Source organism: Pan troglodytes, chromosome 1, assembly GCF_028858775.2.
Source record: "Pan troglodytes isolate AG18354 chromosome 1, NHGRI_mPanTro3-v2.0_pri, whole genome shotgun sequence".
NCBI classification, from domain to species: Eukaryota; Metazoa; Chordata; class Mammalia; order Primates; family Hominidae; genus Pan; species Pan troglodytes.
In genome coordinates, this window is record NC_072398.2 from 21,708,030 (window position 1) to 21,724,454 (window position 16,425).

At 38.8% G+C, this 16,425-nt stretch overlaps 1 protein-coding gene across 6 annotated transcripts in view; it reads right to left on the reverse strand.

Moving 5' to 3' along the window:
• Positions 1-16,425, reverse strand: part of ZNF678 (zinc finger protein 678) — a 59,970-nt gene that overhangs the window by 32,618 nt on the left and 10,927 nt on the right. For 3 of the 6 annotated variants that reach the window (XM_063791116.1, XM_063791121.1, XM_054659536.2), the window contains exon 2: positions 8,237-8,329. The exons of the other annotated variants lie outside the window; for them this stretch is intronic. Coding sequence is in view for 1 of the 3 variants with exons in the window: in XM_054659536.2 (XP_054515511.1) it covers positions 8,237-8,329 (93 nt within the window). In the remaining 2 variants the exon portion in view is untranslated. The remainder of the gene's footprint in view (positions 1-8,236; positions 8,330-16,425) is intronic. 6 annotated transcript variants of the gene reach the window in all.

Genomic DNA, 16,425 nt, shown 5'->3' on the forward strand with positions numbered 1-16,425 from the left:
TCCTGTAGGAAGACCACATGGTGGAGTTCAAATGACACAGAGTAAATTTCCAAAGCTGCAGACCATTTAGGCCTACCCAGAATTCCACTGGGACTGGACGGCCCCCACCAGGCTATAATGGATATGTGGACATAGAGCCTACACTAAGCTGCCTGATCAGTGGACAGGTAGTTGTGTTATTGGCACTATTAAACCATCTTTCTTCCTACTGCCCATAAAAACAGGCGAACTCCTGGGCTTCCCTGTCTATGCTTCCTGCGAAAAGAGAAGCATAGCCATAGATAATTAAAAAGATGATAAACGGCCTCCTGAAAAAATTATACAATACTATGGGCCTGCCGCTTGGGCACAAGGCGGCTCGTGGGGATACCCAACCCCCATTAACATGCTCAACCAAATCATGTAGTTGCTGTCTTGGAGATTATCACTAATAAAACTGGTAAAACCTTGACTGTTCTGGCCTGGCAAGAAACTCAGATGAGAAATGTTATCTATCAAAATAAACTGACTCTCGACTACTTGCTAGCAGCTGAAAGAGAAGTCTGTAGAAAATTTAACCTTACCAACTGCTGCCTGCACATAGATGATCAGGGGCAAGTAGTCAAAGATACAGTTAAAGACATGATGAAACTGGCAAGTGCCTGTACAAGTGTGGCACGGATTTGACCCTGAGGCCATGTTTAAAAATGGTTCCCAGTGCCAGGAGGATTTAAACCTCTTATAATAAAAATTATAGTAGTAATAGGAACCTGCTTACTGATCCCTTATTTACTACCTGCACTCATTCAAATGGTAAAAGGTTTCATCGCTACTCTAGTTCACCAGAATGCTTCAGCAGAAGTGTATTACAATAAATCATTATCTGTCATGCAGGAAGACATAGATAGTGAAGATAAAAGTGAGAACTCCCACTAATCAAATGAGTGAGAGTCTCAAAGTGGGGAAATAAGGGAGGAGACTACCCCTCATACTGTCTTATGCCCAATTTCTGCCTCCAAAGAAAGAAGAAGTAAAAACTAAAAGGCAGAAATGAAATCCACAGGCAGAAAGCCCGGCCCCGTGCTCTGGGCCTGGTAGTTAAAGATCGACCCCTGACCTAACCTGTTATGTTATCTATAGATTCCAGACATTGTATGGAAGAGCACTGTAAAAATCCCTGTCCTGTTATGTTTCGTTCTGATTACTGGTGCATGCAGTCCCCAGTCACGCACCCCCTGCTTGCTCAATTGATCACAACCCTCTCACGTGGACCCCCTTAGAGTTGTGAGCCCTTAAAAGGGACAGGAATTGCTCACTCAGGGAGCTCGGCTCTTGAGACAGGAGTCTTGCCAATGCTCCCAGCTGAATAAACCTCTTCCTTCTTTAACTCAGTGTCTGAGGAGTTTTGTCTACAGCTCGTCCTGCTACACAGCCATTTGATCCTCGACAAACCTAACAAAATCAAGCAATTGGGAAAAGATTCCCTATTTAATAAATGGGGCTAAGATAACTGGCTAGCCATATGCAGAAAGTTGAAACCGGATCCCTCCCTTACACCATACACAAAAATTAACTCAAGATGGATTAAAGACATTTACATTTGTAAAACCCAAAACTATAAAAACCCTAGAAGAAAATCTAGGTAGTACCATTCAGTACATAGGCACAGGCAAAGTTTTCATGATGAAAATGCCAAAAGCAATTGCAACAAAAGCAAAAATTGGCAAATGGGATCTAATTAAACTAAAGAGCTTCTGCACGGCAAAAGAAATGATCATCAGAGTGAACAGACAACCTACAGAATGGGAGAAAATTTTTGAAATCTATCCATCTGACAAAGGTCCAATATTCAGAGTCTACAAGGAATGTAAACAAATCTACAAGAAAAAAACAACCCTATTAAAAAGTGGGCAAAGGACATGAACAGACACTTCTCAAAAGAAGACATACATGCAGCCAATAAACATATGAAAAAAAAAAGCTTAACATCACTGATCATGAGAAAAATGCAAAAGAAAACCACAGTGAGATACCATCTCATGCCAATCAAAATGGCTATTAAAAAGTCAAAAAACAGTCTGGGGGCAGTGGCTTACACCTGTAATCCCAGCACTTTGGGAGGCCGAGGCAGGTGGATCACTTGAGGCCAGGAGTTCAAGACCAGCCTGGCCAACACAGTGAAACCTTGCCTCTATTAAAAAATAGAAAAAAATAGCTGGGCATGGTGGTGCATGCCACCATATAATCCCAGCTACTCAGGAGGTTGAGGCATGAAAATCACTTGAACACAGGAGGTGGAGGTTGCATTGAGTTGACATCATGCCATTATATTCCAGCCTGGTGACAGAGTGAGACTGTGTTTCCAAAAAAAAAAAAAAAAAAGTAAAAAAACAACAGATGCTGGTGAGGTTGTGGAGAAAAAGAAGCACTTTTACACTGTTGGTGGGAGTGTAATTAGTTCAACCATTGTGGAATACAGTGTGGCGATTCCTCAAAGACCCAGGGGCAGAAATACCACTTGACTCAACAATCCCATTACCAGATGTACACCCAAAAGAATATAAATCATTCTTTTATAAAGATACATGCACATGTATGTTCACTGTAGTACTATTTACAATAGCAAAGTCATAGAATCAACCTAAATGCCCATCAATGATAGACTGGATAAAGAAAATATAGTACATGCACCCCATGGAATACTATGCAGCCATAAAAAGGAATGAGATCATGTCCTTTGCAGGGACACGGATGGAGTTGGAAACCATTATTCTCAGCAAACTAATGTAGAAACAGAAAACCAAACATTGCAGGTTCTCACTTATAAGTGGGAGCTAATTGATGAGAAAACATGAACATGTTGGGGGAACAACACACACTGGGCACCTGTTGGGGGGCTGGGGGGACGGAAAACATTGGAAAGAATAGCTAATGGATGCTGGGCTTAATACCTAAGTGATGGGATGATCTGTGCAGTAAACCACTATGGCACACATCTATGCAACAAACCTACACATCCTGCACATGTACCCCTGAATTTTTTTTAAAATCTTGAAAAAAAAAAAAAAAAAGGAAAGGGTGAATTTCAGGGTTTCCACAGTGGCTAAAATGTAGAGAGATGTTCCAGATAAGAAGGCATGGAGGAGAAGCTCCAAATTTTACCCATAACTTCCCCTAACATCTTTGGCTGCATCATGCACTTTGTAAATGCAGTGATGATACCCAAAATTTCAGGAGTCTGCAGCAGTTTAGAAGGTATAAGAACTGACGGGCTACTGCTTAATGCAGGAAATACAAGATAAAATGGATTTAAATATCTCAAAATGTTCTTGACACACCAAAAGTTGAAACTTTTGGTTCTAGACAAGATGGGATACGCAAACTCTATTCTATTCTCAAAAATTATAGCAATGGGCTTGTAAAAACTTATAAAGCATCAGTCTAAAGACTCTGAAAGTACAGAAAAGAGGGCAGACTAACTTGGAACAGCAGGAGTGGTTTAACGGCTACTGCCCTGGGTATGTCTTTTGTTTTGTTTTGTTTTGTTTTGTTTTGTTTTGTTTTGTTTTGCCTCCTATATATCCTGGTTCAGTAGCAGAGAACACAGTAACCTGGAAAAGGCAACTGAAAAATAATTAAAAAAAAAAAATCTAACATGCTCTCTCTAGCCAAAGAAGCATGGGATAAAGATGGCCTATGCAGAAAGTGATTACTTGACGACACTTTTTCATATTCTGGCAAACATCACACACAAGTAAGACGTAACACTTCTCTTCCCACAGTGCTAGTGTTACAAAAACTAGGAGCAGAACTCTTTCATCCTCACCCTGCAATATTGAGGCCTAGCTTCTCCCAACCCAAATTGAATTGAATGCACTGTTAAAGCAAATACTGAACAGGGCTCTGTCTTCCATTCTCGTCCTGCCATTTAGGTGCAGCCTATCACCCCACCCCCATGGGCTTTGCATTCAGGGAGACTGTAAGTGGAGCTCTCCCTTACATTCCTGCCCCACAGTAATTAGGGAATGCTTTGTTTCATCTACCTCCTGATCACCACCTTGATGAGGGAAAAATTGCCTATTAGGGTTAAGAATATGACCAAACACATGATGCCTGGCACTGGTAAAACTGACTTTAGCTTATTAACTACATATTCTCACATGCCAAGGAAGAAACACCTTGGACACCACACAGAATCACAGAGGGAGTGGTGCTTGCAAGCAGAGTTTAAATGTTGGTGATAATCAGAGATTCTGAAAGTTTTGTTTCTAAATTTCTGCCTTACCTTTTTCTTTTGTGCTTACTTTTTAGCAGACTCTTAGTTACTTATTTTTAAGTTTATCAATTCGTTTATCTGCTTGCTCAAGTGCTCCGTTAAAGTCCTCTAGTAAATTTTTTATTTCAGTTAGGATACTTTTGTTCTAGAATTTCTATTTGGTTGACTTTTTTAAAATCCCTATTTGTTTAGTGATATATTCTATTTGGTGGAACATTGTTTTACTCACTTGCTTTACTTTTTGTTCATTTTTCTTTAGGCTTTTAAAACATGCTTATGAAAGTTGATTTAAAGGCTTAGTTTAATAAATATTACGTCTGTGCTTCCTAAGACAGTTTCTGTTAATTCATTAGTATTTTCCTGTGAATAATATTTTGTTGTTCATTTGAATGACTAATTATTTTTTTATTTGCTTATTTATTTTATTTTTTAGAGATGGGGTCTTCCTATGTTGCCCAGTCTGCAGTACAGTGGTTATTCACAGACTCAATCATAGGGCACTGAAATGCCTAGGCTTAAACAATTCTTCCATCTCAGCCTCCTGAGTTATCTGGGACCTGTAGTGCAAATCATCTTGCCTGGCTCATCATTTTTTATTGCTGAAAAGTGGACATGTTGAATACCATACTGTAGTAAATCTGGAAATCAAATTCTCCTCCCTCCCTAGGCTTTGTGGCTGTTTGCTGTGAGTTGTGGTAACTTATTTAGTGACCATTTCTGTTTATTTTTAAAGCTCTATTCTTTGTCTTAAGTGGTCACTGAAACCTATGTTTCATTAGTTGTTGGCTCTAGATTTGAGAGAGGATTTTTTAAATGTCTAGAGAATACATATTTTTGTTTTTTTTTTTTTTTTTTGGGACTGAATCTCACTCTGTCACCAGGCTGGAGTGCAGTGGTGTGATCTCAGCTCACTGCAACCACCAACCACCTCCCAGGTTCAAGCGATTCTCTTGCCTCAGCCTCCTGAGTAGCTGGGACTAAAGGCATGTGCCACCACATACAGCTAATTTTTGAATTTTTAGTAGAGATGGGGTTTCAACATGTTGGCCAGTATGGTCTCGATCTCTTGACCTCGTGATCTGCCCACCTCAGCTTCCCAAAGTGCTGGGATTACAGGTGTGTGCCACCGTGCCCGGCCAAGATCTTTGAGCATTTTGTTTTCTATTTCTAACATTTTCTGTTTAATGTATACTTTCTCAGTTTGCCTGATTTCTCCACAAAATTAATTTATATATTCACTTATTAGCCATTTAAGGTTCATAGATATGTATTACTTTAATTCGTTTCCTACTTAATTGGGACTAAATTTACCCAAAGATACCTGTGTTTTCAGCTGTGCTACCTTTGGCACCTGCAATAGTTTTGCTCCACTGACCATGCATATTCAGCTCAGATGTCCACGAGCCCATGTTTAACATAATAGATCTGGACAGAAAACGATTAACTGGCCATCTCCTTGTCATGGATGCAGGCTCTGTCTCCTTTTCTCATCTTCTACTACTCTACAGTCTTAAATCACATTTTCAAGTAAAACATAATAGAAAAAATTTGTCTCTTCTTTATCAAGCAAGTAATTCAAATTCTAGGTCCTAGTTTCAAGTCTCTCTCAGAGTGACTCCTGTTCTGTTATTGCTGTTGTCAGACTTCTGTACCTTACTCTAGGCCCATCTATAAACTTTCTTGTAAAATTCAGTTGTAGCAAATTACCTTGAAAAGTCAGTTTAGCAAGAACACTTCATCCTTAGTATCTGATCAGCCTCAATGTTTCATAAGGTTTCTCACTGTCCGCCATCCCACAAGTCTGATCACCCTGGCTGTCCCCAGCAAGAATTGGTTTGGTCACTTTAACCAGAATACCCCTCATCCTTGTTTCCTCTTAGTAAGTTTTCACCCATCAACCCTTAGCCTGCTCCTTGGCTATAAGTTCTTACTTACCCATACTGTCTGTATTTAGAGTTGAGCACAATCTTTCTCCCCAACTACAAAATCTTACTGCAGTGGTGTCTATACCCATCTTATTATTCTGAATAAAGTGTTTCTCATTATGCTTTAACAAGTATCATGGAATATTTTTTAACATGTTTGACATGTAATTTGTAAATAGTGTTCCTCACACATGGACAGCCAAAAGTGATCAGCCTTAGCTGGAGATAGAGCAAGGTAAATACCTAGCTGTAGTTTTTTTCAGAATTCTCAGTTGTTAGCTCATCTCAATTAATAGTCATATTTGCTTATTTATGCATATTTTAAATATTAATGGTTTGAGAGGAGAGTGGATAAACGGTTCGTTTAAGGAAGTTCTTGTATCACCAAGGTAGTCATTAATTTTCCTATTTAAGCCTTGAACATTTTCATGCCTGAGAACAGGTACCTGGAAATCATGTATTCATTCAACAGTGAGCTGTTGACTGCTTTAGGCCTTGTGACAAATGAACAAATAATTCAATATAAAATATCCTGCCCCAGTGACAGTATAAAGCTCTGCAACAAAATGTTAATTCAATTGGTGTGGACTTCCCCAACAATGTACGTTTTAAAGGTCTTCAGAACTGGCTCTAGACTTGCCCCTAGAAGGTAACCTCCACAACCTTGGAAAATTCTACCTGATAAGAAAGATTGTCTTAGCTCACTTGAGGCAGCAACAGATATATGATTCTAACCATATAAGTGGAAGTGAATCTCTTGTTTTTGGATGCATGGGTCTCTGGGCCATGCTGTATTAGTTTGATCTCTACAGTAGAAATGGTGATTGAGTAGCTAGAGCCAATCACGTGCCCAATGCATGCCTATGCAATTGAATCCCAACAAAATACTTTGGACACCAAGACTCTGGTTGGTTTCTCTACTTGGCAAAACTTTGCACATGTCACATTATGACTGGGAAAATTATGTACTGCTTGTGTGACTCCACTGTGACAGGACAACTGGAGGCATGCACTTGGTCTCCTTTGAAAGCTTTCCTACCTCCTATTTTTTTTCCCTAAATATAATCTGTATCTTTTCTATTTAATAAATTGTAGCCATAAATGTAACAGTTTTTCTAAGTGTTTTTAGTTTTTCTAATGAGTCATCAATTCTGACAGTGGTCAAGGAACTCCTGACAAAGTTAAATCAAAAGTGGAATTGCCTGTAATCCCAGCTACCTGGGAGGCCAAGGTATGAGAATTGCTTGAACCTGGGAGGTGGACGTTGCAGGGAGCTGTGATTGTGCCACTGCACTCCAGCCTGGGCGACAAGGCAAGACTCCGTCTCAAAAAAAAGAAAAAAAAAAATTTTCTAAAATGGACTTATTGAATTGTTGCAAAGTTATCATTATAGAAAAGGAAGAATTAATAGTAGGGGTTCATAAATATAATATTTGTTGCCTGGATGTCTACTGAATCACACATGAAATAAGACATCAGGTATGCTGTGAACAGTTATTAGATGTAAAGGTTACCAATAGAACTTAGAAATAATAGACCCAACTTTAAGGAGTCAGAGCAACGGATACATAATATGTAAAATAAATAAAAACAAGTGTTTAAAAATCTTAACAGGGAGGCTATTATAGTGGCAGTTCCAGTGCTTTAGGTTTCTAAGAAAGCCAGAATGCAATATAAACAGAACAAACAAAACTAGAGACTTTACCTATCAGAAATTGCCAATTAACCTTCAACTAAAATATAATCCTTTTAAGAACTACTTTTACAAAATATATATGACCAACTTATTAATGACAAAGTTGACAGTGCAGTAAGTAAATAATGTCTTATACTGGCACTAGTGGTGCCAAGCCTATTAGACATTCACACACACACACAGAAAAGATCTTGATTCTTATCTCAGGCCACACACATAAATTGATTATAGATGACTGTAGCTCTGAATGCAAAAGTTAAAATTATAAAGCTCTTAGAAGAAAACATAAGAGTGACATATGTATTATAACTGGCAAAACTTTTAAAAATAGAAACCAGGACCAGGTGTGGTGGCTCATACCTGTAATCTAAGAACTTTGGGAGGATTAGGCAGAAGAATCACTTGAGGGAAGGAGTTCAAGACCAGCCTGGGCAACATAGTGAGAATGCATCTCTACAAAAAAAAAAAAAAAAAAAAATTAGCTGGGCAGGTGGCATGCCCCTGTGGTCCTAGCTACCTGGGAAGCTGAGATGGAAGGATTGAAGGATTGCTTAAGTCCAGAAGTTTGCGGCTACAGTCAGCTATGACAATGTCAATGCACTTCACCAAGGGTGACAGAGTAAAACCTATCTCATACACACATATATACATATATAATAACAAATTAATTAACAAAAATAACCAGAAAAAAAGAAAAATTGATGTGACTACATTCAATTTAAGAAATTATCAAAATTAAGAAAATAAAAAACTAGAGTGGAAGAAGATATTCCTCTGTGTGTGTGTGTGTGTGTGTGTGCGCGTGTGTATATATCTGACAATATACTTGTATCCAGAATGTATAGAGTATTTGCAAATTAATAAGAAAAAGGTAGACAATGCAATATAACAATGCAAAAGTCTTAAACTGATACTTAAGAAAAATTACCTTCAGATGGCCATTAAACATATAAAATGACATCAACTTTATTAGTTATCAAGGAAATGCAAATTATATCTCAATGCAGTTCAGTTACATAGCCACCAAAATAATTAAAATGAAAAAAGAAAACATACGAAATGTTTGCCAAGATGTACAACAAATGAAACTCTCATGCACTGCTGGTGGAAATGTAAATTGTAAGGACCACATTAGAAAACCATTTGGCAGTATATACTAAAGCTGAACATACGCATAACCTATAATCTAGCACTTTTTCTAGGTCTCTAGCATACAGAAATGTGACTACCTTGGCAACAAAGACATGCACTAAAAAGTTCAAAGCAAGAGTATTCATAATAGTCCCAAACTAGACACAATCGAAATTTTATCAACAATACAAGTTGATTTTATACAATGGAATACAATACAGCAATAAGTATAGATAGATTAGATTATGGATGAAAAAGAAGCAATGCGCCACTAAGAATGTTGAGTGAACGAAGCCAATCATAAAGAGTACACATTTTATGACCATAAAGTTCATAAATAGACAAAACTACTTAATGGTTTTAGAAATCAGGGTAATGTTTGCACTTGGTGGATAGGCAGAAACTACAAGAGGGCATCTAGATTTCTAGTAATCCATGTTTCCTTTAATTTTTCCTTTCTTTCTTTTCCTCTCTTCCTTCCTTCCTTCTTTCCTTTCTTTATTCCTCTTTTTAATGCTCTCCTTCTTGAACTGAGGGCTAGTTACCTAGGTATGTTGCAGAATTTTCTAACATTTATCAAGCTATATACTTACAACTTATGTATATTTATATATGTATAATATACTTCAATATAATTTTAATGACAAGCCCTAATACTTTTCTTAGCAATTGACAGGATACAAATTATAAATAAATATAAGGATTTTATATTTCTAAGAAACCATACTACATTTTCTATTCTTTTTCCTCCTTTTCTTCATATTTATTAAACCTTTTTCATTTCAGCATTCATATTGAAGACTTTGAAAATTATCCAATGAAAATTGTACATGACCTTTATATAGAAGTCCATACTCTAAATGTATCACTCTTGCAATATTAATTTATCAATTTTCTGTGGTAAAATTTTTTTTTTTTTTTGAGAGGGAGTTTTGTTCTTGAGGCTGGAGTGCAAAGGCGCGATCTCAGCTCACTGCAACCTCTGCTTCCCAAGTTCAAGCAATTCTCCTGCCTCAGCCTCCCAAGTAGCTGGGATTACAGACATGCACCACCACGCCTGGCTAATTTTGTATTTTTAGTAGAGATGGGGTTTCTCCACGTTGGTCAGGCTGGTCTAGAACTCCCGACCTCAGATGATCCGCCTGCCTTGGCCTCCCAAAGTGCTGAGATTACAGGCATTAGCCACTGTGCCTGGCCTTTTGTAGTAATTTTTGGCCTAAATAGACTTAGAAGTTAGATAAATTATCATGTACTTTCATTCCTCATAAAAGAATGATGTTAATATTCTTGACAGAAAGACTAGAGACTCAAGGAAGCCCTTAGTTTCATAAAGGCATCAAAAGTAACGATAACAAAAATTCACTGTGTATCAGGACATTAACAGCTTTTCCAGAAATATGGATATAATTTCTGTCAAAAATATTTAGGTTTGAATAACTTCAATTTTATATCATTTGCTTTAGTATTAAAGGTGAAAGTATGACTAATGAAAGTCAATTTTGCTTTATTTTAAAAAGCAGCAGGGGAGGGCAAGATAGCCAACTAGATGCAGCCAGGTAGAACAGCTCTCACAGACGGACTGAGATGACAGGTATGCTTTTAACAGATCTTCAGAGGAAAGGCGCTGAGAGTGGACAGAGGGAAGACACAGAAGCTGGTCTGAAGCGGCAGAAAGCTGGAAACAATGCATGGGGCTACTGTACACCGGGACTCATTTTTGGACCACAATAGCTCCAGGAGAACAAGTTGAACGTCAAGAAGCAATCCACTCTCATAGGCCTCTGGAACCCTGAGCAGGAAGAGACCCCTCGACCACCAGAGACACTTGAGTTAGCAGGTACAGCTGCTGTCCCTTAGAGCTGCAACCCCTACTTGGTAGAGATAGCAAGCCAGCTGATGCAGAGCCTAAAGGGTTTGATAAAGAAGCATCTGTAGTGAAGTGTGGACTTGGCCAACCATCCCCACAGGCTCAACTTGCTCCAGTAGGAGACTTTAGCAGCCCAGGGGAAATGTCAGATCTGATCTCCACAGGGCTGTCTTGCCTATCAGATGGCGCTGGTCTGACCTGAGCATCCCTTGGTCTGCTGGCCTATCCTGGGGCCCCAGCCTGGCCATGTCTGCTTGCAGGGCAGTCTTGGGTGTCCTGGGGGCCCACACTGTAGCTTTTGCACTGATGCACTATGCCCGACTGGTGAAGAGCTCCAGCGAGATGACCCCTATGACCATGCACAAGCCTGTCTGTTCCCTCCCCATACTGCAGCTTCCCCCAGGGCCATGGTAACTTCCCACATCACTTTGCTGGTGCTTGTCTATATGGGCAGGTTTTACTTTAATTGTCCACCTGCGCTGGTGGACCCCCCACCAACCACCATTGCAGATTCAGCCTTGGCAGGCACAGAGCCAGCAAGCCCTACCCACACTAGCACCCCACCCTTGCACTAACACTGCACAGAGAACAGCGGGTCTTCCCCTGAGCAATCACTCCTGCTTGTAGGGCACAGATTAAGCACCCAGACCTGCACCACTAGCACCCTGGCCCTAAGCCAACACCACCTCCAGCACAATGGCACACACACTCTGCAACAGGGACTCCCGCCACTCCTAACCCCCAGCTGTATTGCCTTCACCATTCCAATGAATGCCTGTAGCATGGCAAGCACCCCAGCACCCACTAGCACTCTGCTGCAGCTGCTGCACCTCACCCCCCACCATATATACAGTGCAGTGGATTCCAAACCTCCAGGAGCCAGAAAACAAACAAGGTTCAATACAAGTCTCCCAGAGAGCACAAAGTCCAAGATTTGGGAACTGAGTGCTGGCCCCCTAAAATCTGCCAGAAACAAAACCAGTTGGCTGAATCCACATTTTACCACAATCAAATTCTCAAGGCAATCAAATACAATAAAAGAAGAAGAAGAAGAAGAAAGCACATCCAAAGGCCAGCTACCTCAAAGATTGAAGGTAGATAAACTAACAAAGATGAGAAACAATCAGTGCAAGAACCCTGAATGCCCAAAAAGCTAGAGTGCTTTCTTTCCTCCAAACGGCTGTGTCACCTCTCCAGGAAGGGTTCTGAACCAAGCTGAGATCACTGAAATGACAGAAATAGGATTCAGAATATGGATAGAAATGAAGATCATCTGAGCTACGGGCATACATTGAAACCTAATGCAAGAAAGCTAAAAATCATGACAAAACAATGCAAGAGCTGTCAGACAAAATAGCCAGTATAGGAAAGAACATAACTGTGACAGAACTAAAAAACCCATTCCAAGAATTTTGTAATGCAATGACAAGTATTAATAGCAGAATACACCAAATGGAGAAAAGAATCTCAGTGCTTGAAGACTGACTTTCTAAAATAAGACAATCAGACAAGAATAGTGTAAAAAAAAAGAGTTAAAAGGAACAAATAAAACATCCAAGATATATCATGTTATGTAAAGAGAATGAATCTAAGACTCATTGGTGTCCCTGAAGGAAATGGGGAGAATGAAAGCAAGTTGGAAAACGTATTTCAGGATGTCATCCACGAGAACTTTCCCAACATAGCTAGAGAGGCCAACATTCAAATTCAAAAAATGCAGAACGCACCAGTAAGACACATCAAAACAAGATCATCTTTAAGACATATAATCATCAGATTCTCTGAGGTTGAAATAAAAGGAAAAATGTTAAAGACAGCTGGAGAGAAAGGTCAGGTAACCTACAAAGGGAAGCCCATCAGACTAAAAGTGGACCTCTCAACAGAAACCTTAAAAGCCGGAAGAGACTGGGGACCAATATTCGACATTCTTAAAGAAAAGAAATTCCATCCCAGAATTTCATATTCGGCCAACCTAAGATTCATAAGCAAAAAAGAAATAAGATCCTTTTAAGACAAGCAAATGCTGAGGGAATTGATTACCACCAGATCTGCCTTATAAAAACTCCTGAAAAAAGCACTTAATATGGAGAGAAAAGACTGTTACCAGCCACTACAAAAACACACTGAAGTACACAGACCAGTGACACTATAAAGCAACCACATGAACAAGTCTGCAAAATAAACAGCTACCATCATGATGGCAGGATCAAAACCATACATTTTAATACTAACCTTAAATGGAAATGGACTAAATGCCCCAATAAAAAGACACAGAATGTCAAGATAGATAAAGAACCAAGACCCACTGGTATGCTGTCTTCAAGAGACCCATCTCACACACAATGATACATGTAGGCTAAAAATAAAGGGATGGAGGAAAATCTACCAAGCAAATAAAACACAGAAAAAAGCAAGGTTTGCAATCCTAGTTCCTGACAAACAGATTTTAAACCAACAAAGATCAAAAAAGACAAAGAAGGGCATTACATAATAGTAAAAGGTTCAATTCAATAAGAATATCTAACTATCCTAAATACACATGCACCCAGCACAGAAGCACACAGATTCATAAAGCAAGTTCTTAGAGACCTTCAAGAAATTTAGACTCCCACACAGTAATAGTAGGGGGCTTTAATACCCCACTGACAGTATTAGATCATTGAGACAGAAAATAAACAAAGATATTCAGCACTTGAACTCAGCACTGGATCACATGGACCTGATAGATATCCACAGAACTGTACACCCAAAACCAACAAAATACATATTCTTCTCATAGCCACATGGCACATACTGTAAAATCAATCACATAATCAGAAGAAAGACATTCCTTAGGAAATGCAAAACAACTGAAATCATAACAATCTCTCAGACCACAACACAATCAAACTAAAAATCAAGACTAAGAAATTCACTCAAAACCATTCAAAACCATATAATTACATGGAAATTTAATAATCTGCTTCTGAATGACTTTTGGGCAAATAATAAAATTAAGGTGGAAGTCAGGAAGTTCTTTGAAACTAATGAGAATAAAGATACAACATACCAGAATCTCTAAGACACAGCTAAGGCAGTGCTAAGATGGAAAATTATAACACTAAATGCCAACATCAAAAAGTTAGAAAGATCTCAAATTAACAACCTAACATCACAACTAAAATGACTAGAGAACCAAGTACAAATCCCAAAGCTAGCAGAAGGCAAGACATAACCAAAATCAGAGCTGAACTGAAGAAATCTGAGACATGAAAAACAATTCAAAAGATCAGCAAATCCTGGAGGCATTTTCTTTTTAATTAATAAAATAGACCATGAGCTAGCCTAATAAAGTAAAAAAGAGAGAAGATTCAAATAAATATAATAGAAAACGACAAGGGGGATATTACCACTGATGCCACAGAAATACAACCAACCATTAGAAAATATTATGTATGCCTCTATGCACATAAACTAGAAAATCTAGAGGAAATGGATACATTCCTGGACACACACACCCTCCCCAGACTGAACTAGGAATAAATTCAAACCCTGAACAGACAAATAGTGAGCTCTGAAATTGAGTAATATCTTCCCAACCAAAAAGCAGCACAGGACAAGACAAATTAACAGCTGAATTCTACCAGATGTACAAAGAACAGCTGGTTCCATTCCTGCTGAAACTCTTCCAAAAGCTTGAGGAGAAGGGACTGCTCCCTAACACATTCTCTGAAGCCAGCATCATCCTGATACCAAAACCTGGCAGAGGCAGAACAAAAGAAGAAAACTTCAGGCTGATACTTTTGATGAACATCAATGCAAAAACCTCAGCCTCAACAAAATACTGGCAAACTGAATCCAGCAGCACATCAAAAAGCTTATCCACCATGATCAAGTAGGCTTTATCCCCGGGATGCAAGTTTAGTTCAACATATGGAAATCAATAAATGTGATCTATCAGATAAACAGAACTATAGACAAAAATAACATGATTATCTCAACAGATGCAGAAAAGGCCTTCAATAAAATTCAACAACGCTTCATGATTAAAACTCTCAATAAACTAGATATTGAAGGAACATACCTCAAAATAATAAGAGCCATATACAAGAAACCCACAGCCAATATCATACTGAATGGGCAAAAGCTCGAAGCATTCCCCTTGAAAACTGGCACAAGACAAGGATGCCTTCTCTCACCACTCCTATTCAACATAGTAATGGAAGTCCTGGCCAGGGCAATCAGGCAAGAGAAAAAAATAATGGGCATGCAAATAGGAAGACAGGAAGTCAAACTATACCTGTTTGCAGATGACATGATCTTATACTTAACAAATCTCACGGTCTCGCCCCAAAATCTCCCTGTGCTGACAAACAACTTCAGTAAAGTCTCAGGATACAAAATCAACGTGTGAATATAACTAACATTGCCATATACCAACAACAGCCAAGCTGAGAGCCAAATAAAGAACACAATCCCACTCACAACTGCCACAAAAAAGAGTAACATCCCTAGAAATACAGCTAACTAGGAAGGTGAAAGATCTCTACAAGGAGAACCATAAAATGCTGCTCAAAAAATTAGACAACACAAACAAATGGAAAAACATTCCATGCTTAAGATAGAAAAAAGATCAGTATTGTAAAAATGGCCATACTGCCCAAAAACAATTTATAGATTCAATGCTATTTCTATTAAACTACCAATGAGATGCTTCACAGAACTAGAGAAAACTATTTTAAAATTCATATAGACCCAAAAAATAGCCTGAATAGCCAAGGCAATCCCTTGCAAAAAGAACAAAGCTGGAGGCATCATGCTACCCAACTTCAAACTATACTACAGGGCTACAATAACCGAAACAGCATGGTATTGGAACAGACACATACACCAATGGAACAGAACAGAAAACCTAGAAATAAGGCTGCACACCTACAACTATACAACTATTTGATCTTCGACAAACCTGATAAAAATAAGCAATGGGTGCCACTGCACTCCAGTCTGGGCAACAGAGTGAGACTATATCACAACAACAACAACAACAACAACAAAAACCCCATAAGCAATGGGGAAAAGATTCCCTATTTAATAAATGTTACTGGGATAACTGGCTAGCCGTTTGCAGAAGATTGAAATTGGACCCCTTCCTTACATCATGCACAAAAATTAACTGAAGATGGATAGAACACTTACATGTAAAACCCAAAACTATAAAAACCCCAGAAGACAACCTAGGCAGTATCATTCAGGACATAAAAATGGGCCAAGAATTCATGACAAAGGCGCCAAAAGCAATTTCAACAAAAGCAAAATTGGCAAATGGGATTTGATTAAACTAAAGAGCTTCTACCCAGAAAAGAAAAATATCAACAGAGGAACAGACAACCTACAGAATGGGAGAAAACTGTTGCAAACTATGCACCTGGCAAAGGTCTAATATCCAGCATCTATAAGGAACTTAAAAAAAACCAAAACACAACTCCATTAAAAAGTGGGCAAAGGAAATGAACAGACGCTTTTCAAAAGAAAACATCCATGCAACCAAAAATCATATTTCAAAATGCTCAAC